This window comes from Aquila chrysaetos, chromosome Z, assembly GCF_900496995.4.
Source record: "Aquila chrysaetos chrysaetos chromosome Z, bAquChr1.4, whole genome shotgun sequence".
Classification (NCBI taxonomy): Eukaryota; Metazoa; Chordata; class Aves; order Accipitriformes; family Accipitridae; genus Aquila; species Aquila chrysaetos.
The window spans coordinates 83572779-83597549 of NC_044030.1; the positions used below are offsets into that span (position 1 = coordinate 83572779).

At 44.3% G+C, this 24771-nt stretch overlaps 1 protein-coding gene across 6 annotated transcripts in view; it reads right to left on the bottom strand.

Annotated features, from left to right (window-relative positions):
• LOXHD1 (lipoxygenase homology PLAT domains 1) overlaps positions 1 to 24771 on the bottom strand; it is a 142487-nt gene that overhangs the window by 7859 nt on the left and 109857 nt on the right. For all 6 annotated transcript variants that reach the window (XM_030005443.1, XM_030005442.2, XM_030005444.1 and 3 more), the window contains 3 exons: positions 22481 to 22598; positions 15465 to 15642; positions 9712 to 9897 (listed from right to left, as the gene is read on the bottom strand). In XM_030005443.1, coding sequence (XP_029861303.1) covers positions 9712 to 9897; positions 15465 to 15642; positions 22481 to 22598 — 482 coding nt within the window. The remainder of the gene's footprint in view (positions 1 to 9711; positions 9898 to 15464; positions 15643 to 22480; positions 22599 to 24771) is intronic.

Sequence of the window (24771 nt, forward strand, 5' to 3'; positions counted from 1 at the left end):
AATTTGGGGGCACAGAACTGCAAAATCATTGTGGCTGGAAGGAATCGCTGGAGAACATCTAGTCCAAGCCCCTGGTTAGAGCAAGCTCAGCTAAAACAGGTTGCTCAAGGCTGTGTCAGGTCAGGTTTTGAATATCTACAAGGATGAAGACTCCACAACCTCTCTGGGCAACCTGTGCCAGTGTTTGATTACCCATGCAGAGAAAAAAGCTTTTTTTCTTATTTTTAAATGGAATTTCCTGTATTTCACTTTGTGCCCATTGCTTCTTGCCCTGTCACCGGGCACTGGTGAGAAGAGTCTGGCTCCATCTTCTTTACTCCCCCCATCAGACACTTGTACACATCAATAAAATCCCCCTGCGCCTTGTCTTCTCCAAGTTGAACAGTCCCAGCTCTCTCAGCCTCTTCTCATACAACAGACACTCCAATTCCTTAATCATCTTTGTGGCCCTTCACTGGACTCTCTCCAGTATGTTCCCGTCTCTCTTGAACTGGGAGGACAGTGCCACGTGCCAATGACAAGACCTGTGCAAATACCACGGGTGCAACACCCAGGCAGGGGGGTTGGATGCACCAGCCAAACGTGCAAGACCTCCTCCAGGCTCCAGCGGCAGATCTTATCAAGTTCCCCAGGGCTCCCACTGCACTATAACTGGAGCAACTTGCTCTTTGGGGCTGTTTGGAAATGTATTCTAAACATGTTGGCAGCGTCAGCCCTTAATCTTTTTGGCAGGCTTATTTCCATTTAAGTTCAATGAACATCTCTGCAGCATATTCAGGAGGCTGCTCCACTTCCATCAAAACTTTAGCTAGAACAGTACAGAATGAAAGAAAGAAAACATCTCATCCTTCTCCAGCAAGAGAGATCAATGACTGCAGCCCGGGATAGAATAAATTGGTGATCTTAGTCTTGTTGCCAACAGTGAACAGCATGATTGGGACAGGATCAGTGCTAAGCAGCGGTATCAGAAAAAAGGCTGAATGAGATGCACATACCCTCCTCCCTCTTCTCCAGCCTGCTTCCAGCAGCTGCTCACCAGCAGAGCTGCAACAAAAACCTGCTTTTTTATCACAGGGAGAGATGGACCGGAGCTGACTTTCCAGCACATGTCAGAGTTGAGGGCAAAGCAAGCACAAAAAGTGCAGCTTTTCCTGGTGTTCCCCGCAAAAGATGCATTTATCTGCTCTGGGCTATTTAAAGAGCAAGCTCCGGGCTTTGTCAGGGGATCAACACAGAAAAGCAAATACAAAGAGGCTGTCCCTTACAGCACAAGGGTACCTCAAATCAAGGAGCTGGCTGATCACTCTTAGAAAAATGGTGCTACTGCCCCAAAGCACCTTCCCATCTGCTTTAAACTAAAAAATACTTATCTTCCCTCTAACTAGACGTGGTCTTTCCTTTTTCCTGTTTTCCTTCCTGATGGTTAGCAACTTAGATTAGGAGACCTGGAAGCTGTAGAAGCATCCTATATTGTTGTTCATTTCTCAAGAGAAATAATTCACCCCAGGTGAAACATCAAGGGTTTCACTGCCACAGCATTAAACCCCATTTAAAAGCTGATATGGAAATGGAAGGATTGGTTTGGGGCTGAAGAAACTATTCTGCTTTATCAGACAAGGTGCTGTTTTCCTCTTGATTCAGGCTGGGAAAAGATATATTTAATTTCTTTTTGCATTGATCTGGGAAAAAAAAATGCAAAGTCCAGTAATGCACGAAGTCTAAATGTGATCCTTTCCCTCCACTGAGCTGGCTCTGTGTGCTGGGGAGCACATCAGTGGAAGGAGAAAAAACTGTGCTTGCAGAACCACTTTTGAGGTCGTGAAATCCTGGTTTCAGGGTATAACCCTGTTTACACCTTCTGTTCCTGTGGGGCTTTTGCTGAGCAATGGGCTCAGAGCCATTACAGCACCTAAAAAAACAACAGGAAAGGAAACTACATCCCATACGGCCGTAACCCCAGAGGCATCAAATCCTCAACACAAGCTGGTTTATGGAGTGAGCATCAGTGAAGAAGTGCAGGATCTCTGCAGCAACGGCTCACCAGCCTTTTCCTTGGATACTGTTGGGTGGTGGATCCTGATCTGCCGCGAAAGCCACAGTTGCTCCATCGCTCAACTTTCGGTGCTTGCAGAAGAGCCGGAGCAGATCTCTTTGTAACCTGTTGGCACTTCAACCAACAGTAGCAGGAGAACAAGGGCTCAGGAACAAACCAACTGCACGAATGCCTTGGAGAGCATCGTGGGCTTTTCTGCAGTGACCCCAGTACAAACCAGGACCACTACTTTTGTCTCCATTACTGCTCTGGGGCAGAAGGGAAGAAATAGCACATATCTGAGCAGTTTCTGCTTGATTATGCAGGTCTCAGTCTTTAAAATAGATTGGCCACCACTGCGCCTTTGTGGAAGATCCCCTATCACCATAACTAGTGTTCAATGTTTGTAACAAAAGGTAATTCACTCCAGGCCTGTTTCACTGCCATCGAAATCCCCAGCAGCAAACCTGCCCTAATAAAACCCGTGGCTGTGCCACGTATGCTCCTTAATGGTCCGCAGCTGGAAGTGACATTTTCAATAGCATGCAAAACATTTCAAAAGTAATTAGAGGAGAAGAAGAGCTTTGGGGAAAACAGAATCACTTTGCTTGCTTGACTCCGGCAGTTGTATAATTTAGTGTCATGTAGGGAAATGTATTCTCTTCCCCAAGTGTCCTTACCCAAAAGAGCAGTTATTTGTCCCGTTTATCGTCCTTTTCAAAAGGACCCAAGCTGACAAGCGGGTGATGCTGGGTGAGGACCCTCTGTGTATGTCTGCAAGGTCTTCACAGGACCATCCTGCCTTTTTCCCAGGCAATGCTGAAAGTCTGTGCTTTCCTGATGTTGAACACACAGGTTGGATTGTAAGCTCCTTGTCATGCATTTCTGCAGTGATTAGTGCAGTCAAGTCTGACTTTAGAAGTAATAGATGTAACACAGATAATGACATTACCGCTTCATCTAACTAAAACCCCAACTTGCAGCACCAGAAGTTTCCTTTGCCCTTCTTGGGAACAGCCATCGCTTGCGCCAGCCTATATTCACCCCCAAAATATTAAGCTGTTCTGACACATGCAGACACAGGGGAGGATGGGAGAAAAAGAGTGAGAATGAACCGAGTCTGGTGGGTTCACCACTCGCTAGGCACCTGGTCCCTGACCTTGCTTAAGTGAATATTAACTGTTCCTTGCAAAGCGAGAGCTGGTGGGATCAAATCTGCGCTGGCAGAACCACATCCAGACTTGGATACACACATGTCCATGGAAGTTAAACTGTCTCCACTGTTTGCAGCCGTGTTCATCGACCTTCCTCTCTATCCCTTGTCTATCTGTAGCAGATCTTCTTTGGTTTGGTTTTGAAAGCAGTTGATGCCCAATGAAGTCATTACTGGTGCTTATGTTCCCATAGGAGTAAAAGAAAAATTCTGCTTGGGACATTGACTGCTCAGGAGTCAGTGAAGAATTGCTGCTGCCCAGCCATTCACAACCATCAGCCAGTGCTGCTCAGCTCCCTAACTGCATTTTTTTTTTTTTACTTTTCACATTTTCTGAAACATAAAGTAATGACCATTACAAAGACAGTTCATCAGCCTTGTGTCCTCTGATATTATTTATCCCCTGCCTGGTTAGATGACCATCCATCCCTAAACACCACCACATGAGACATCACCCAGAAAGTGGTGGGAGTTTTGATAGCAGCATCAGATTGCTGGAAATGGAGCGTTAATTGTGAGGTGTTAAAATCATAGCATCTAGCTTTGCATCAATACATCTCAAAACACTTTAAGAAGGTGAATAATTTTTATCCCCAATTTACATAATTGAAAATGAGGTACAGGGATGTGATTTACGCAAGGTCATTCAGCAAGCCAGTGGCAGAATAAAAATAGATCCATTTTGTATATCTCTCCTTTAGGATCATGTTAGTTCACACCACAATATTTCTCATCAGAGCAGACAGGCAATGCAAAACCTCTCACAACCTTTGACAAAGCAAAAGCTTAACACTTGGGACAGTTTTAGAAAATAGGTCCCCTGCCCCTCCTCCTCTCTGTTCAACTTGTTCAGTCCAGGATTTGACTCAGGTCAAAACCACCCATAAATTACTCTCAGACAAAAAACCTTCCACATCTTACAGATAAACTACTCCTGTGCAAAAACACTTAACAGCTCAGAGTGAAGATATAACAGTTTCTCAGATGATATTCTTGCGATTGAAGCATATTTTGTGTTTTATTGAGGCATACGTGATGCAAAAGCATTTAACAAGGATGCAGGATAATTTGTCCCCAGGAGGAGCAAAGGAGGCTTGTATAAAGAGAAGCTTTTACAGAATTTATAATCCTACAGCTATATCTGACCTTTTGGGTTCTTTCCACTCCATAGTGAAGGGTTGTGCAGTTACAGGAGATTGGGAAGAAATGAAAGTCTGTGCAAGGTCAACACTGAAGTCTTCACCTTCTCTCCAAGGCTGCTGTTTTGTTTGCTTACATCTTTTTTTCTTCTATTTTATGTCAACTCTGGACTGTGAGATCTTTGCGTTGTCTTCTGCTTGCACTGTGTGCCAAAGCCCACCTTTGTGATAAGACTGTTGAGCGTAAGGAAAAAAACCTACCATTGAAAAGAAAGGAAGGCGTATGGCATGTGAGGAGGGCTCTGCGGGTCGGTGCTGGGGTCTCCCGAGGGGCTGAAGACAGATTTGGGCAATCTGAAGGGCTGAGCAGCCTACGGCACGGTTGCTGGTCTGCCACGCAGGTCTGCAGCTTGCATGCCCGTTTGTGCCTTGTCTACGGCGTTGACTTCAGTCCATCCAGAAAGATGCAGGAGTTGACGTTGCCTCCCTCTGTACTGAGCCGTCAGCAAAAGAGGGGGGAGGAGGGACTCTCCTCTCCTTGGACAGTTTTACACATGTGTTTCTCTTCCGCTCACTTTTTATTTAAAGCAGGAACCATTCAACAAATCTGCCCCATGGATCAACAGAGTTTATGAGGCAACAGTCAAACGTTGAGAAGAGGGCTTAGAAAAGCCCTTCTTAAGTCTGATAGCTGAGCAAATCCTGACAAAGGGCTAAAAAGGCAGATCTTTCTTTAGGTTTCTTTTAATAATTTACGTCCTACAAGTGCCCAGAATCCCGCCCGTATATTGCAGAAACATATCTCTGGAAAAGCTGTGTGCTGTGAGTTCAAGGCTGGGGCAGTTTAAGATCTGATTCAAGATACTACTCCTTAAAAAGGTAGTTCCTTCAGAGAAAGAAAAGGAAAAACAAGGGTATGCTAATGTTTTTGAGCTGGGTCCAGATCAAGAAAGGGGAATAAGATACTTCTCCATTGGAAGAGCCACCCGAAAGGAGTCACTGGGGCAGTTAGACTATTTAAAACTCAATTAGACAATGTCATAGCAGTTGGTGTAATTGAGAGAAGGGCCCTGTTGAGGCAAAGAAGAAGTTGGGCTGCATAACCTTGTTATTTACTTCTGTCTTTGCTCCTATAATAACACAGAGAAGTCTGGTTTATCCATAATTAGACTCTTCCTGGCTCCCCTTGGCTGATGGCAACTGAGATAATCAAGAATCTGAAATTAATGACTGTGGAAAGACTGTTTATCATCTGGGTTCAAATCTACTCAGGCAGATGAGGGAGCTAAATCTAGATTTCCCATATCTCCTTGTTGCAAGGAGAAAAAGGCAATAAAAAAAAAGGAAAAAAAAAAAAAAAAAGCTTTTTCTAGGTAAATAATTCCATTACTGAGATACTGAGAAACTTTAAGCCATTCTTCCAGAATGGTGATTTAGTTCTTAAACCAGAGAAAAAAATGAGGCCTATATTTAGAAAGCCAGCATTTCTACAGACCTACAGATACTGATCTTGCATAAATGCAGAAGTAAATGAACTGAGATATGAGAAAATACATAGTGCCTATCTGAGATCAGGAGATGGGGAGTCTGGAAACGATTAAATTTGCTCAGGGAGTCTAAATATATTAGGTAGAACATCAGTATCTCAAAGTAAACAGGGGCAAGATAAAAAGACATGGAGCAAAACTTAGAACTAAATTTCATTCACAGCAATTCATTGTTACCAGACTCTTGCTGGTGAGCTCGAAACATCTAAAAAAATCAGGAACAAGTTCCTTGAAATTGCAGTTGTGAAGTCTCTAAACTGCCTGTTTTCAAATGAGCGCCGACTTCCTCCCTAATCAATTTTGCTGAAGTCAGAGGAATTGGATGGGGGCTTCATTCCTCCTTTATGTCTCATACAGAGATGCCACTCAGCAGTTTTTGTGGAGAAAATGGCATTTAAAAGCATTAAAGTGGGACCATAAAACTGACATGCTTTTCCAGAGGAGGTAAACACAGTGTTTGCAATTTAAAGACGTTCTGACAGTCTTTGCCATTGCAATTATGGTCTCTTCAACTCTGAACCCCCCACTGCAGTCAAATTTCAGTAAAAAGATAAACAAAAGTGGGATGTGAACTGGGAACAAAGCCACTGCAGCAAAACTTCGCTGATGGGGACGGATGCTGAGCTGGACTTCATGGCAAAATAGCCACCTTGGGCAAGCCATTTAAATGTGTTTTATCCTGAAATGGGGGCAGATTTGTTGACTTCTTGCTGGGACCAGGTGATGTCTGAATGAAAAAGAAGCCTTGAGATGGTTCCCTTAACTAGCCCATAGGTGCTAAAGGCACCTAATGTGAGTCAACACAGGCCGATGTTGTCATTGAGGCTGATTATTAAGAAAATCAGGAAAAGAACATCGACCGTGTTCCAAGTATTCAGCATGTGAGGAGCAAATGGGGGAGGTCAGTGTGAGGCTGAGTCCTCCACAGACCATTGGCAGAGAACCGTTTAGTACAAAAAAGCAAAAAACTAAGGAAAGAATGATCAACATCTGATGCCTCAAAGTAATGGTAAATACAAGCACATTTTTCTTTAATACCCAAAGTCCCCTAAGCATCTGACAAAAACCATACACAATCCTCAATCCCTGACCCCACTACTCCTTTCCAAAAAATAGAGCCAGGAATTTCTAACTAGTGGCATAGCCAATTTGTATAAATTATAGAGAGAGAGCAGGCATATATGCAAAGGATAGCTATAGCCTGGGATCCCAGCAGTAATAAATACTCTACCCACCCAACAAACTGTCATGCTGCATTGTGTGAAGTTTTAGATAGGATATGCCTTTCACATGACTAATGCAAGAACAATGAAGACAACATATGTTATGATTTAAACTACAGTTGTCCTTCTTTCTGGGGAGAAAAACAAGTACATTTTTGCTGAACAAAACCTGAGCATGTTGTTTGTCCAAGGCTTAACCCTGCAGTCAGCTAGGTCTGGTAAAAGCCCTATTAACTATTATTTATAAATGGAAACCAGTGATATGAGGGAAATAAGGAAAGAGAATATGAGGTTGCAATGTGTATTTATATCCATAAATATGAAGTATTTTTTCAGGTTCTGGACACATGGTTTACTATTTTAGCTGACTAGTGGTGGCTATCTGGGTACATGCTCTTAGCCCACAGCAAATTTAAACTAATTGAGCCTATTTACTGCTTAGCCTAAAGCTAAACTCTTTACTTCCCTCTGCCACTAACCAAGAGCATGCAGGTAGCAATTACCATAGCTCAGCTGCAATGTGGTAACTCCCCAACCTGTACCATCGACAGCATCGGTGACATGGAGAAGGTGAACCGTGATCACCTGCGGAGGAAGGAAAAGGCAGCAAAACCACCTAGATTAACAGGATTTGCTTGTCACGCAGCAGAGCAGACCCATGGGACTCATTGCCATGGGATGCCTCAGGCGCTAAATGTCTCCTGGAGAGTCTGGACAAGCACTTGAACAAGAAAATTCATTGAAAGTTACTTAATGGACAAAAATGATATCCAGTTCAGGAGATGCCCTGAGCTATGTATAGTAAAATGTAGAGAACTAGAGAAGGATTACACATGCTTGCTCAGTTCATCCTCTTCCTCGGACAACCAGTGATGCTTCTGTTGGAAAGAGCTGCTGGGCTCGACAGACCCTCGGTCTGACCCAGTTCTCGTCTTCCTACATGCCAGCCTGTTCGTGTGCCTGAGCCTGAAGGATCAGCGCTGCTCTGGTGGGCGTATTTCATTCTGTTAGCACGACCAAGCACTGGGGAGCCACAATGTCTTTTGAGGAAAATGTTCTTTTTGTAGACATTTTGGCTGGTAATATATTTGAAAATGAATCTGCAAGTCCATGTTGACTTCTTGCTGCTCTCAGAAGGACATCCGAACCACTCTTGTGTGCTGAGCTGAAACTCTAGTGGGTATTTTGATAGCACTTTCCATTTCTGCATCTAAACTGCAGATTCAAAGAATAACTGGTTTGGTAACTCAAATCAGGTAAAAGCAGCTCCCTTACTGCATTCAGCACCAGATATATAACATGATATTACAGAGGTTAATCAACTAAATTGTCCTCTGTTGTGGGAGTGATAAATACAAGCCCAAAGCTTGCAGTGGCTGGGAATAAACGATCATGTTAGGTGGATGGTTGTATTTCCCATATTTCACAACAGACAGAGGCTGTAATAAGATTTCTTTTCTTTTCTTTTCTTTTTTTAATAAAAAAAAAGGAGGCAAACTTCCAGTGGGAGAATCTGATGCAGAGGTAGCATCTTTTATTAATATCACATGAGTTGCAGCCTTCTCCATCTGCCACAACTTGGAGATGTCACGAAGATGATGGCCAGGACATGTCCATACTGACATATAACCCCAGGCCAACCATCAACCAGCTGCCCCAGTACAACCAGGTAATGACTGGGTAGTCCTGCTGCCATTCCTCCCAGGACTTTGACAAATACTACTGTCCAAACTGCCTTGTTAATACTGACCCAGGTGGGTCTATGGGAGCCATCAAGCCTCACTTTTGGGCTGCAGCAAGGGCCTGCCATTAGCGAGCAAGTCATTATTAATGCGAGATCATCTCTTTTAGATGAAGATGGGATGGGATGGGATGTCATCGCAGCAGTGCGAGTGATGCATTCGTTACAAGATGCTGCTTGGTACCTGAATAACAACACAAATGGCTATGGCAGTGGTACTGAGTGCTGCTCTCCTGTTTGTGAAATCTGTTAGGGTGTCCAGCAGCAGGGAAATGTCAGAATCTCTCTCGGCAGGGCACCGCACGCTCACCGGCTGATGTAGTGATTTTAATAAAGACAGACACAGATCTTTATTTCTATCTTCTAAAGCTCACTGTGTTACGCCAGGCTGCATTACCCCATGTGTCGGTGTCAGGCTGATAGCATTAAATTGCTAGGAAAGTGCCATTCTGGCCTGTGAAAAAGGTATTGCATTAAGAGCGTCAGTGTGTTGGGATAACAGGCTGGATGGCTTTGCTTTGGAGGAGCTATCGTTATCCGTGCTGCAGCGGTGGCTGTAAGCTCACGCTGAAGCTGGGAGCCCATTAGAGCAGATGCTACACCGGCATGCAGGGAGATGCTCTCCTGCGTGAAGGGGGTATGTCTAGACAGGCAAGATGGGACACAGGATCCAGGTAAAACCCTTGGGATTACCCAGCCTGCAGCAGAGCTGGGAACAGTGCCCTCAGCCTGCCCCATCTCCATGGAGCAAGATGTGTTTCCTCGAGTGAAAACGTTGTCCCAGCCTCTCCCACCCCCCCAAGTTGCTGCCCTGACCTTTGTTGTCGTGCCAGATCCGCACTTTGCAGAGATCTCCCAGGCTCAACATGTCCGAGAAGTTGAATTCATCCATCTGGTTCCTCTCAAACTTGTTAGACTTGTTGGACTCCTTCAAAGCCAGGGTCCCGCTGTCCCCATTCTCCCCGAACAGGATCAAGGACACGTTGGCATCAGTGCCTGCTCCTGGAAGGAGAAAGCGAGGCACATCGTCACGAGCTAGCCTGCCATGTAGGGCTGACCCCCGGCCCCCGATTACGTGGAAATGGAGGCAGCAAAGGCAGGCTGGAAGAGGCCGCAGTGATGCTCAGGTTTCTGTGGGTACAGCCGACGAATTTCAGTGAATTTCTGCAGGATCCTGCAAGGAGGACACTAACGAGCTAACACGCCAGCCCTTCGAGCCCATCCCACAAATACAGCTGGAATGCTTCGCCCTTGCGTTCGAGGTATGGTGACCGTGAGGATGGCAATATTAATAAGAAGCAGGAGTATCTGCTCCTAATGGAGCACTGTGCATCGCCTTGCTTAGCAGAGGATGTCAGTGCCGTGGCTCCCCTTTTTCCAAGGTGGCTTGGGAAGCAAAATGACTTACCCAGCAACATCCAGCAATCTGTAAAAGGGCGTTAAAGAACATATTTTGACGTTTCTAGCTACAAAGTATTAGTACACATTGTCCTGGGCTTCCCACAGGGCCACAGTCCCTTTTCCAGACTTTGGTCTCCTTCTGCAGTCCCACAACCTCCTCCAAGCTGTCTTGTGGCACCGAGGACACTTCAGCTGGGGTCTGCCTTGGACTGTTTTCCCTGTCTTGGATGGCACAGGGATTTGACAGCCAAGTGTAGATCGTCAACCAAACCGCTACAGCATCTTGTGGCCCAATTTACCCTCCCATAGGTCTTCCTTCTGTATTCCTGTTTCTCAAAATATTGTCCGTGCTGCATTTAATGGAAAAAGTCAGAGTTTCTCGTACAACAGTTTGCCCCATCAACTCCCACCTCTTCTTATTTATATATGTTAGGAAAAGAATAATTTCTAAGATGATCTTTATTACCTGATATTGAATTTCACATGCCCATTACTGTCCATATTCTGCCGCATAAAACAGCCGTGCTGTCAATTTTCCTGACTTTTGGAGAGTTCAAGGCCAAACCATCACCTGCAGTGATCTTACGAACATTTTAGCTTGAAAGCATTACAACATTTTTACTTGTCACTATTTATAATTTGACGAAAATTATTGCTTTTCATTTTTTGATGCCATAATAAAAAAGCAGATTCAAAGAAAGAAATTTGATTCCACATGCGCAGACATTTATTGCTGTGTGAAGAACCAAAGCCCTGAAATTTTGGAAAATGAAAATAAGATCATCAAACCCAAATCTGTCTTACAAAGAAACCCAGCATCTGCTGCCCTTGGTTAGACAGCCCAGCTTTGAAAACTCTAACCGCCTGCCAAGCCATTTCTTACACAACAGTACCGTAAATCCACTTTGGGCCACGAGGACAGTATTTCCCACAGCTCCGTTCACAACACAATGCAGAGACAAAGTTGGGGGGACTGAAAACTTTTTGAGAAAGCTACTACTTCTTTGGGATAATTATTTGAATACAGAAATTAGGAATAAATCACAACCCTTCTTGTAGAAGGACTGAAAAAAAAAACCTAAAAGAAAAAAAAAAAAAGAGGAGAAAAAGAGTCATACAGAGAAAAGGCAAAGCAACATTTGGTGTCCACGTGAAAAATTGCCTGTGTTAAATTGGGGCTAATTTTCAGCAGTTCCCTGGGAAGGACTTAAGAAGGAAGAGGAAGTATCAGGGATTCAGGCGGTTCATCTGGCAGTACCTTTTATGACCCTAAAGCTTGCTGAGGTGAGGAACAAAGCAAGCTGAAGTCCATTTCCTTACAAGGAGCAGGCTCCCAATTAATGCAAGGTCTCAAAAAGCACAGAACCAACTGTTTCTCAGCAAAACTTTCCCCGCAGGAAGAAGCTTATGAAGGCCTCATGCTGTGACATTTCCCTCACAAGCAATTAGCAGGAGATGGGAAAGAAAAGAACAGAAATTGCTGAATCAATGTACATTTCACCTATCTGGGTCTCTGATTTTTTTGGTGGTGGTGTTGATTCCAGGAAACTGTCAGGCACATTTAGGAACTGTAACAAATTTGACAAATGAAGAGATGAAGGTACCGTGGTTGCACAAGCCTTAACTGGCAATGAGTGCAATAGCTCATGGGTCGATACTGGGGTCTGCAGCACTGAACCTCACCATCAACACCCCAGACAGTGACAGAGCGCATCCTCAGCAGATTTCTGGGTAACATTAAATTGGGGGGAGTACTGACATGCTGAATGGCAGAATTCCAACCCGGATGGACCTTGAGAAACTTGAGGACCGGGCAAGCAGAAATCCCATGAAATTCAGCAAGGAGAAATGCAAAGTTCTGCATCTGGGGTGGAATAAACCCCGCACGTGTACATGCTGGGGAGTTGAAGAAGAGTCAGAGGTTATAGCAGGAACATTCATGTTCAGGTTGAATCTGAGCTAACAGCAAGTTCTCAAGTGTTCAGTGCAAACCATGTATTTGGCTACATCAGGAGGAGCGTGGCCAGCAGCTGAAGGGAAGCTCTTACCCCCTTTGCTCAGCGCTGAGGAGCCCATACTCAGACCATGGTGCCGGTTTGGGTCCTTGGGTCATGTCGAAACACTGAGGAGGGCTCAGTAGATGGTGCCAAGATGAACAGGAGCTGGGGCGTACAACTGTGAGGAGAGGCCAAGGGAGATGAGCTGGGGCAGGTGAACAAGGACCCCTTGACCATGTGGATGGACAGTGATAACGATGACAGGGTCATGCGCTGTCGAGATGTCAGACCATACCCCAGGGAGCCACAGCCACAAATTGCTGGGGAGGTTCAGGCTGGGCATCATTTTCTTAGGAAAATGGTACAGGTCTGGATCAGGTGTCTGGGGAGGTGGTGGCATGACCATCCCTGAGGGTGTCCAAAACTCGGCTGGGCAGAGTCTTAGCTGATTCGACCTAGTGCTGGCAAGAGTCCTTTGAGCAAGAAGGTGGATGAAATAACCTCCAGAGGCCGCTTCCAACAAAAGTGTCTATGATTTTATGCTTCTTATTGAGCAGCTGCATTATTTTTAAGCAAACTGTAGGCTTGAGTCACAGCCTTCTGAGGCCAAAGAATGTCCTTCTTTTGACTTAACAGGGACTTGTATAAGGCACTAGGAACTGACACCAACTGTCCTAAATTATGTAATTTCTAGGCTGTAACTGAGCTGACAACATACTAATTAATCTTATAACACCAGAGAGAAAAACCTCCTGCTTCGTTAATGCTTGGAAAATGAGAAAGCAGTATTTATTCTTTCTCCATCTTTATCGCATTACCATGTATATGACGCTTGCATATAGAATACAGAAAGCCTGTGTAAATCAAAATTAGCAGGCGAGGACATTTTTGTGCCACAGAAAGAGCCATCAGGTGGTCCAGCTCTATTGCAGCTGTGTCTGTGGGTCATACTTTGAAGAAAAGTAGATTGTGAGTTACTTCTCTTATAAGATCAAAAGTAAATCAAGATCTTGGTTTTAACCAAAGATTACCCATCTGACTTGGGATGTATCTGCCATAACAACCTCTTCTCCCCTTATCTGTGTGTACTCCGAGAGCTGCCATCTGAGGTACTTCTGGTGGCCTCTGGATTTGAGCCTCGAAAAGGAGATTTGACCTTTGCAAGAGAGGAGACTTTCCCTGATGCAGCCTCTATGTTACACGATCATCGAAGTTGAGTGACTTCTGGAAAGTCAAACTGTAACTCAAAGGTTTCTTTGAGGAAAAAGTAAAACAGGACTGTTGTTAAATATGTGTGTATGTTGGCGAGGAAATGACTGCTGCTTTCTAGTTCACTGCAGGACATTTTTTGTGGGATTAATTTTCCCCAACTTTAGCCATCCAGCCTAACTTAATTGTCCGGGCTCTGTCTCAATTTGATGAAGACAGAGTGACAGAGACCCTCCAGATGATGATCCAGACCACTGATTAAGACTCCTCTGGTCCCTGAATTGACCAGAGACAGTCTAGCCTAGACAGTCTTAACTCCTAGAAGGAGTTAAGAGCACAAGTATAATTTTTTTGAGAGTGACAAATAGGTGAGATGAATCCTACCCTACCTTTTCTTTTTTTTCGTTTGTTTCAATGCCTCTGGTGCACTAGAAAGTTGAAAGCTTTTGCAGAGAAAAACTTTATACCTAGAAATAAACACGTCTGGTTCTATTCACTGTGGAGAATTGCTGTCCCTAAACAATGTCAGTGTGGCAGGAGATGATATAATATGTTTAAACTAACCGTCAAGGATAAAACATCTTTTTTCCTGTATTGGTCCAACCAGGAGTAATCGTGGAATACGTAATGATCAAAGAGGGGAGATGGTTCATGACTTGTACCCTCTTTAGATAAGCTGAATAAAGTTCAGCATTATGTCAGTGTGCTGTGTGATCTAATCATAAACAGACTCTCTGAAACCTCTCTGTAATCTGCTCTTCCCTACTGGTTGTCGCTGTTCAAAATGAAATGAAATGCTTCATCATTAATACCGGTCATCCTTCATTCAATGGGAAGGGCAGATCTGTCTGCTGTTGCTGTCATCTTCTATTCTCCTCTCATTTCTATTTCCATTGCCTTTGTGAGTTAGGGCTGGATTTCACAAAAAGGTCACAGGAAGATCTACCATTATATTAGATGGATTGCCAGATACATAAACAAATCTTTCTCTCTGTCTTCTGTTTTTCGTATTTCACTACATGTTTTTCAGACAAGCAGCAGGCAGAGCAGATATAGATAAAAAATGGTGAGGTGGCACGAAGACACTCTGCCAGGGGAATTTTTATATTCTTAGATCAAACCTCACAAGCGGCCTAAATTACCACTGGTAAATCCAGGGGGAAAAAAAAAAAAAAAAAAAGGAAAAAAAAGAGAGGTAGAGATCAGGAGGTGATGATGTGCACTGGTGTGGCAGAATCCCCTTTGAGGGTCAACCTTTCAAACAAGGTGTCTGCATGATAATGTCTAACTTGTCCCATTTTGGCACAAGGCAGCTTGTATGTGGTTGCAGCTTTCATTTAGCAGCCTGACAGAAGTTCTCATGAAAAGAGGCAGTGATCCCAGGAAATGACATAGAAATCCCATTTCTTGGCTCTTGAAGCTCTGCAGCTTTCTTTATACTCTGTTCCACCTCTTCTATCTGGTGTGCATTTAGGGATGGTTTTTCACAGCCTGAGATAAATGGTCTCAAAACACTTTGAAAAGGAGGGTGAATTATTGCTGTCGTCTTTGGGCAAAGCAGATAGTGCTGACTGAACACCTGGAGCCCACCAGCTTTGATTGCAGCCTTTTTTTTCCCATCCTATGTGGATGGACCTGACCTGACCAAAAAGAAAAAGGGGGTTCCTGACCATTGCAACATGGTCTGGCAATAGCTTCTGTTAAGGTGTCTTCAGAGCAAGCAGCGAGCAGTCAAATCTAGGCCTTGTGTCTAAATATTTTATGCCCAGAGCTCAGATGAGGATGAATCCCACAGATTAACACTGTCATGATGAACAGCCAGCCAAAATGGCGGTGTTCCAGCACAGTAGGGCTAAATCATGCTTTCCTTAACATAATTTCAGATTAAGCAGGGGATGTTTTCCATTGTTAAAAATCAAACTTCATACCAGAAGAGTCAGAAAATACCCACCATGGACATACCTCCAACATCACTGGTTTTAACCTGAAGAGTGTATGTTGTGTCCTCCATCATCTGCTCGTCATTTATGACAGCTGGCATCTCACACACAAGACTTCCCTTGGCATTTTTCAGCTTTGACAGCCATTCACCATAGGTAAACGTGGCCACTTCTTGATTACTCAGGTTCTTCAAAATGATCTGCAAAGAGCCAAAATAAGGGAAAAAAACTTCAGCTAAACTTCAGCTACCATTTGAATGAGGGCAAAGTTTAAACTTATAAAGTGCACCGTGTGGTAGGACACGGGTAGAGCTTGGTCATAGCTTCAAAACCTGTACTGAGCTCTTCTGGGAGAAACGGAGCTCTCTCATATGGACAATATGTGCTGTGGTGACTTGTCCTGAGAAAGAGTCTTCAGAATATTGGACCTTTTCATGCATGGGGTAAAGCACAGGAAAAAATTTGCTCCTCTGGCATAAGTTATGGAGAAAGCTTATCTCTAAGAGAGACAGACCTTTCCTGGAAGCCAATATGGAATTCACTCCAAAGAAGAAGTAACAGAGAGTAATTAAAAACCTCACTACCTCTCCTTGAAGTACACAGTATCTTTCTTTCGCCTGCCTCCTCTGTGCAAACACACAGCAATCATTGAAAAGATATGCAAACCAACCCCAAACAAGTTAAAGCAGTGCACAAGATAAAATTAGGCCAGCAAAACTTAATGTTTCACACATTTCTCCCTCTGGGAAAAGGTGACAGAACAAACAGTATGCTACAGATATTAGTCACACTGTCTAATGTGTCACGGGAAGGAGCTCAGATGCTGTGGTCATAAGAACAGAATAGGAACCTATTTAGAACAAGCCTGTGAGCTGCTCCACCAAACACCTAATAAGATACCCACCTTTATGTGTCCTATTCAACATGAGCTCAGCGGAGCACCAGTCCACTGGGAGAAAGGCATTACACTTGCCTACAGCAAAACCCCAGCATAAATTCTCACTAAACTGGGGGAGCTGGAGGGAAGAGAGGAGACAGGGTTGTAAATTACCATTTGTGGTACCATCTAACAGAAACAGAGACCATACCTGAGTGTAGCAGTGCACCAGCAAACAGTGTCTGGCAAGATATATCTCTGCAAAGGCCATGGAAGCGTGAGCCCAGACACGTCAGAGAAGTGTGACATGATATTAGGAAGAAATGAATCATGGAGCCATGAAAAATGTCAAGTTAAAAGGGATACCTGGAGGTGTCTAGTCCCACCTCGTGCGCCAAGCATGGCTAACTGCGAGGCCTTGTCCAACCGAGTTTTGAAAATTTCAAGGGTGGAGATTCCCCCAGCACTTTGGGTCCCCATCCCAGGGCTGCACCACTCTCATTGGGAAGATTTTTTTCTTTACATCTAATCAGGATTTTCCTTGTTGCAACTTGTGTCCATTGCCTCACGCCTTTTCACTGTTCACCTCCGAGAAGAGACTGGATTGATGGTCTCTGTAACCTCCCTTTAAGCAGCAGAAGACTGCAAATAGATTCCCCCCTCAGTCTTTTCTTCTCAAGGCTTAAAACTCCATTTACCTCAGCCTTTCCTAGTATGCCATATGCTTCAGCCCCTTGACTATCTTAGTGACCTTCCACTGCACTCTCATATATCAGCCTAAGAAACTTATAAAACTTATCTTGAGATAAAATGTGCTCAAATTCTGTCCTCAGACTACATGTGTCCCAGTCCATGGCCTTCTGTTGACCCCAACCAAGCATTGCCGGAGCCTTTAGCAGTTCAAAAGAAGAACATTGCCCCAGGTTATAAAAAATGATTTTTAAGGATGGCAGTAGCTACACTGAAGCTGAAGCAGTAGCTGTGCTATTTGTGCATTGTACAGTCCTGTGGGTAGGGCACTCATCCGGGGTTTTCTCTCTGCCTGATGCTAAACAGGGAACTGTAACACAGCACCTTCATCCCAGAGGTACAGGACATTTTGGGCTGTGGAAGCTGTCCCACTTTTAGAAAAAGCTGCTTTTTCACAGCCAGTGACACTATTACTTTCTGGTCAAAAACCTGCAAGAGATGTTGAATTAAATCCTTGCCTTGAACCAAGCAGAAATCAGGTCTCCACCACCCCAGCTGGTGCCCTCTCTGCTGGGGCGCAGACCAGAAGGAAGTCTCCTCCCTCAAGGATGCGTGAACGATGTCTACATCCTCTAAGGATTCCAACCTAGAAACTTTTCTTTGGCTAAAATTTGCAAGTTTGAATCCTGAATAATCTCAGGTTGACTGCAAATGCCTTTTTTTCCCCATTGGTGCATAAACTCTTTGCTGGAAAAAGTTCAGCCAGCTCTACCTCTGCCCTGCTGGGGAATGACAGCGACACAGTTAGTACCAAAAAGTCCTGAGCAAAGCTTGCAGGGAAATGTCAGGAAAGCAGTGGGGGGTAGAAGCAGATTAGAGCTGCCAGCTGGAGTGCACTCGCAGGCAGAGAGATCAGACCTCTCACAAATAACCAGCCCGTGCCCAACGCTCCAGATGCTGTCTGGGAAAAACTGTCTGGCTACTAAAACTGCTGGAGCAAAATGCCCTCTCTTTCCATCCCCAGCCCCTCACCCATCAGGATGAGTGATTTCATCTGTGTGCAGCTTCATGTCAGCGGTTAGCACAGAGCGAGCGAGCAGCCTCTGCTATCTCGTTCTGGGACGCTGCTCCAGAGAGGAGCAGACAGGAGGCAGAGATTCATTTTACGAGCTTCGTTTGCTCAGCGGAGATCACAGCAAGGGACGTGGGGGTAGTGGGAAACCTGTGGCGAGCCGATTGCTCGGTCACTACGTGGGTACGTTGCCTACCTTACCTAGCACGAATCGCCTAAACGCCGGGCATCCAGCCCAAGAGCATCCTGTCGGTCCTCCCTACGGTCAGTGGTCGGGGCTGGGTACCACCAGGGAAGCAGCGCATCCCAACAAAGCTGGGAGCAGGTAAACAACCATTCAAGGCATCTCTCCCTCTCTCAGATCCATCTCTCTTTTAACTACAGAGGAGGCCTAAGTAGTTTGGTAGACGAGGTGAAAGCCAAACATAGCTTTTTCGATGACTAAAACAGCACAAAATGAACGCCATCCTACAAGGACACGTTCGTGGGTGTTGCACACACACACACACAGGATGATGCAGGATGTTGATTTGGATTGTGAGGTTCAAGAAAGTAGTCTCAGGGAGCTGAGCTGAGGGTATTTTTATTTTCTGTCTGTTTCTCTCAGAAAAATTAGCTGCCGCTTGGCAATAAGACTGCTACTTTACATTGCAACTAAATTATTTTTAGGGTACCTGGAACTTGCTGTGGACAATCTGCATGCTTTTAAGCTCAAACTTCATCACTAATTATGCATGGATTTTAACTGGGCTGCAGAACACGTATAAACAATGAAAAGAAAGTAAGCGCGGTGTATATGAATAAAATGTTGATCATTTGCTTTCTAGCTGAGCAAATATCGTAGCTGACAGGAACTTTAAACCAGCAACTTGAAATTAATTGTGCGCTGTATGCTGTAACAGAAAGGTTTGATATGTCCGATCATTTGATTTACCTCTACCCAGCCTTCTCCCAGCTGCAGTGTAAAACACACTCTGCAGGGTCTCACACCCCACTAACACCAAAATACCTTCATCCTGGAATTCATCTTCAAAGACTCAACCACAGGTTTTTATGGTTCTGTTGCATGTCTCTAGTCTTTCACTTAAAAACAGGGTCCTCTGACTGTAAAACAAAAAGACTTTGCTCTGTTGCAAAGAATAACAGTCAGCTTCAGCTATATAATGAATTGTCTCAAATTCTCTTAATCTCTTTTATATAAAGGAAAAAGAACTGAATAAAGACTGAGTCCCACATTCAGGATTATTTGTGACATTTGAATGCAATGCAATTAGTGCTTCATTAAGGCAGCTTCTTATCTGCCTGGCTTTGACAGCACAAAGTAACATTAAAATTCTGAGGGAAGCAACTCTGCAGAATTCAACAGTCTCACAATTCCTGTTATTTCACTCAGACAGCTTTCATCCTTTCTTATTTCTAGCTTTTCAGCTTTGTATCTAAGACACTGGGAAGCAGGTGAAATCATCGTGTGGACTGAGGAACCAGCTCTCCCAGGAGGAAGTTTCCAAAGCATGCATTTAGATAAGTTTCCTAATTAGAAGTCACAATTTTTTTACAACGAAACGGTGAAACACTGGAAGAGGTTGCCCAGAGAGGTGGTAGATGCCCCATCCCTGGGAACATTCCAGGTCAGGTTGGACGGGGCTCTGAGCAACCTGATCTAGTGGAAGATGTCCCTGCTCATGGCAGGGGGGTTGGACTAGACGACCTTTAAAGGTCCTTTCCAACCCAAACCATTCTGTGATTCCATGATTCCATGATTCTATGATTCTATTCTCTGATTTTTCAGAAACACAGAGCAGTGTCATAGTAGCTTGATGTGGAAGAACATGAGATTCAGCATTAGGTCAGAGGAAAATATCCAAACTCTAAGTCTCTCCCAGCAGTGGTGAGATAGGAAAGTGTTGTTCAGCTTTGGAGAGTTTTCGGTATGTCTTTCTGTGCATAGCAACAATCAATAATATTCATTCTGGTCCAACAAATCACTAAACAAATTTTGTTCCCTCTGGAGGGCTAGGTATCAGCATTTAAAACTTATTCCCACTTTTGGTGCAGTTTGAATCTTTGGCACCAAGTTCATTACTTCGCTGAGATTCTGAATGAAGTTTCAATGTATTTTATCTAGACAGAAAAAAAAATATGACTACTTCCCTGCTTGTAAATTGAATCTTTTGGCTGTGTACAACATCATTGATAATTCATGCATTTTAATTGGTATTTATGCATTTCTATTTCTGGTAAACTAAAAGCAGTATAAATTATGACCAGCAACAGTTTACAAAAAGACCGAAGAGAATTAAAAAGATCATTTATTGTTATTTTAATAGAACAAGAAAACTGAGAAAATCCTGTAGATAAATGGAGCAACAAATGGTTAATTACGGGGTTGATGGCTTAATCTAGCTTCTCATTTCACTGTGCTAGTTAGCACTAACTGTGAACCATCTGTCTGAGAGTTTAGCACTACCCCCACAAGTATTTCATTATGCAGTTTTAATATGCACTTTTGACAGAAATGGAAATGGGCTCAGATCAGTTTTCATGTCACACCAGGCTACATAAGTTTTCAAGGCTGGAATACAAATCAGAGAACACAAATCCTTCCTCCCCTCTTCCAGAGCGCTTCTGTCCTCACTCTCTGCCTGGGAATGCAAATATTATGTTTCCCTTTGCAGGGAAGGTGGGAAAGAAAACTAATAAATAAAGTTCTCTAAGTATCACTAGAGGTAGAAGATCCTCCATGCTCTGTTTCTCTAAGAAAAAGAGAAACTACGGGTACAATTCTCAAAAGCTTCTAAAATCCTGGTCTAAAAGATTATGGTCCGCCTGTTGCTTCTGGAGGGCTATAAACCCATCGGATAGGTCCAAATGAGAGACTTTTTTGCCCACTTCCCTGGAAAAGCTTTGCTTTGGGTGGGACAGTGCAGCAGGCTGGACGACTGGGCAGAGCTGGGACCAGGAAGGTGGGAAGGTGCTACCTGCCCCTAAAGATGCCACCATCCCTTGCCTTTGAGCTATTACTAATTCATGACTGCAAGATCTGGGATGTCTCTGGATGAATAAGCATTATTTGATTTCATTTTATATGAATATGATTTATAAAACTCAGGGGAAAGTATCGGGGAACTGGCAAAGGGAGTTTGACCAAGATGACTGAATCAAATCAGAGAACAGATTGAGTTATTCCTTAGGCACAGAGAGAAAAATTGTGTGTCTGTGGCATCTATTCTGAAGATATATGCTGGAGGCCTAGTGCTTTGGAAAGCTGCACAAGAGTTGCCGAGAAAAAAGTTAAAAGTGGTAATGCTCAAGTAAAAAAGGTACTGAAATGCTTTTTAGACTATGCTAATGGAGGTGAAGAGCAGTTCAACTCTTCACTGGAAACAGGTGGTCGCCTAGGACCAGCGTTTAGAAACACATTATTTATGGGAAAAAGAAGGACAGCTTCAGACTAGTCGAGAAGGATGAAGGACTCAATAAAAAAAATCGTGCACTATTCTTTCTGACTGTGGGTTAAGCTATTGGGTCTTAACCTATTCTCATAAACAAGTCACAATACAGAAGTCCAGCGTGATATCTACTCCAGAAAAAAACATGCTAAATAAACATGGCAGAGATGTGTTACTCCCTTAATGACATCTGGTGGTGTGGAATCAGCACATCGATCCATCTCTATCTTAGAAATATAATTATAGGGACCCATAACAAGCAAACTGCATTTAACTGCCCAAATAGAAGTGATCCTTACAAGGAGCTGGTGGTTTGGTAGAGGAGATAAAGGCAAGCACTGTGCTTTTGTGCAAGATAGGACAGTAGGGAAAAATGCAATCAACAGAAGCGGCCAGAGCCATTTTGCATGTTCTAATCAAAATGCAAGAAGAAAATGACACCTTACTTGTATGAACAGGAAAAGAAAGAAATCTGCCTGTGTGCTAGAGGGAGAAGGGAAGGGGAGAGATGGGATGCTTCACCTGAAAGGATGGATTATTTGGAAATGTCCCACCCAGCCCAGGCCCACGCTAGCTGTCCCTGCCTGACAGAGGGGAATCCACTCTCCCACGGGGTCAGAGCCTGGCAGGGGTCTGCAGGAGCTGAGATTCATCCCAGGGACCAGAAAATACTGCAGGTGCCCTGGGTGGCAAGCCAAAGCTCTTTTGCGGGGGGGAGGAGAGTGAGATCTAACAGCAGAGACTGTGGTAAAGCTTTACAGCACAGCTTTGCCCTTGCTCTCTTCTTTTTTTGACTCAATTCCTGCAGGAAAAAAACACAAGAACCCAAATGGAAAAATGGAGGAAATTAATAAAAGCGAGTCACTGGCAGCCTTTCTCCTCTTTCTCAAAGGCTGAGAGGCTTCAACACAAGCAGGTCGCAAAGAAACGCGCGATGTGAAGTGCGTTACCCTTTCCAGGAACCAGTGCGGGCGAGTCCCCTTCCCGTCCATCCGGATCCTCATCTTCCTGAGGGGTGCGATATCGGCGATCTCCATAATAAAACTGTCCTCTTGGCCTCGCTCAAACCTGGAGGGATTGAAAGACTGAGGAGGTTTCCCGCTGCTTTACAGCGTCGTTGCCTCTCGATCCCCTGTCCGTGCTGCAACTCGCATCTTGCCAACAGCCTCACATTAAAAGTTTATGAGTGCACTTTATTGGACTTGAGCTTTCCTGTCCTGCGATCACCAGCTACTGTGTTTTTGGCAAGGCACCTCAGCACAGATTTGACAGGGATTCCTCCTCCCCTGGAAAATCAAGCCCATACGAGGCACCTGGAGCCGTTCCAGGCAGCCTGTAGCATACATTATCACTCTGTTTGTAACCAGAACAATAGAGACTGCAGTCAGGTTTCTGCACATCTCCTTCCTCCTGGCATCTGCCCACGTGCCTGCCCCTTAGCCCATCCCAACTAGAAGGCAAAGCAATTTTACTTAATCTTCTTTCGCTAAGATGCAGCCCGTAACTTTGCATTTGCCGCGGTGATAGACAGTTGCTGCAGCTCAGCTAAAAACAGCAACCTGATTGCAAGTCAGAGCCCAACGCCTAAGTTTAGTAAGCACAGGCAAATTGTGTTAGAAAGGAGCCAAAACTGACCATCCCGCACTCTCCTGCTGAATTTGAGGAATTTGGATTTGCAAACTAGCTCCATCTTTGGTAAGAACCGGGGTGGGTTTGTATAACATTGCACGAAAGATCTTACCCTACGCTTGGCTGCTGTATATAGGCACAAGGATGTGTAGGAGCTGCTCATCCATAGCAATCAGCAGAAAGCAGGAAAAAGGGAAAAACAGCTAACATATGCTTCTTGAAGAAGATATTACACTGGCTAGGACCGCAGCCACCCTACCTCCCCCTTAGCATCAATGATGCTAGGAAGAAAGCCTTGCTCCAGTGAAAGTGTTGCCTCAGGCTCAGTATTACTCTGTTAGAGCAAGTGTATCTTCCAGGTTTGCCCTCCAAATACTCTGGCAGAACTGCTGCGGGCTTGGAGATGGAAATCCAACCCTTGCTAAGCAGAAGGGCAGCCAAATCCAGGGGGTCTACCAAGCACCACCATGACCAGTCTGCTGTTGAGGTTCCTCCTTCGTGCAAACTTCTCCTTGGGAGTAAGTTACCTGAGTCTGCCGAGAGGTTTGGGGAGAGCTCTGCAAACTGTGGGCACTACCATAATATAAATAATCCATAACGACGATATCTCGTTCCTGGCAATGTACTCAGCCTCCTATAGCTGTGCAGTGCCAGGATATGGAGAAAAAACCATTTCTTTACCAACCTCTGCTCAGATTACACCCTGCAGCATGAATGTGATTATCCTCACACCATTATCTGAGCCTGCAAAACTGCAGATGTTAGCAATAGGGATTGGCTCGAGCCTCTCAGTTTTCATCCAGGCATTGCTTTCCCTGCACTCCCAGAGGCATTTGGATAGCGGGGTTTGGTCCCAGTCCATTTCTAGTTATTAAGGGTTATGTTTGCTCTTTGAAAAACTCCCCTCTTGTTATTTGTCTTTCTGTGGCACCGGATACCAAGACAGCCTGTCTTACTCTGAGAAAGAGAATGTGCTTTTGTGCCTGGACTGGATTGATTTCCACATCTATGTAAGAAAAAGGTGTGACCCTTCCAGCCTAAATTATCCCATGATCCTATGATCAGTTTTCATTACAATCACTATTACCTACAAAGCTTCAAAGACATCTCTCGCTCTGATCCTTGCCAGGCTGAGCAACTCTAAGCTAAACAGTCTGTTAGCAAAATAAACCATTATTTATCTTCAGTAAATGCCCTGTTTACAGTTTATAAGGCTGATACTCACCTGCTACTTCCAAGAAGCCATTGTACTAGAGGGAAGCAATTGCTAAAGTGACAAACTGGGTGACCCAAGAGCTCTTTCCTATCCCTAATTTATATGAACATGAACATAAGCCTGAAAAAAATTGAGAAGGGAACAAGTACCCAGACAAGCTGACTGCTGCTATTCCTTTTCCAGGACACTGAAGCATTTATCTGAGGGTTTTCATTAAGCTTTCCTACCCATGCCTGCACTTATAAATATTTCTATTGCCCAGAGGTCTTGGCAATAACAGTAATGTAGCTAAAATTGCCTTAAATCTGCGGCAGGTTAGACAAACGGTTCTTCGTAATGCACTAAGCTGCTGTGAGTGAATTGGCACTGGATGGCCCCAATAAAGACGAAGTGCCT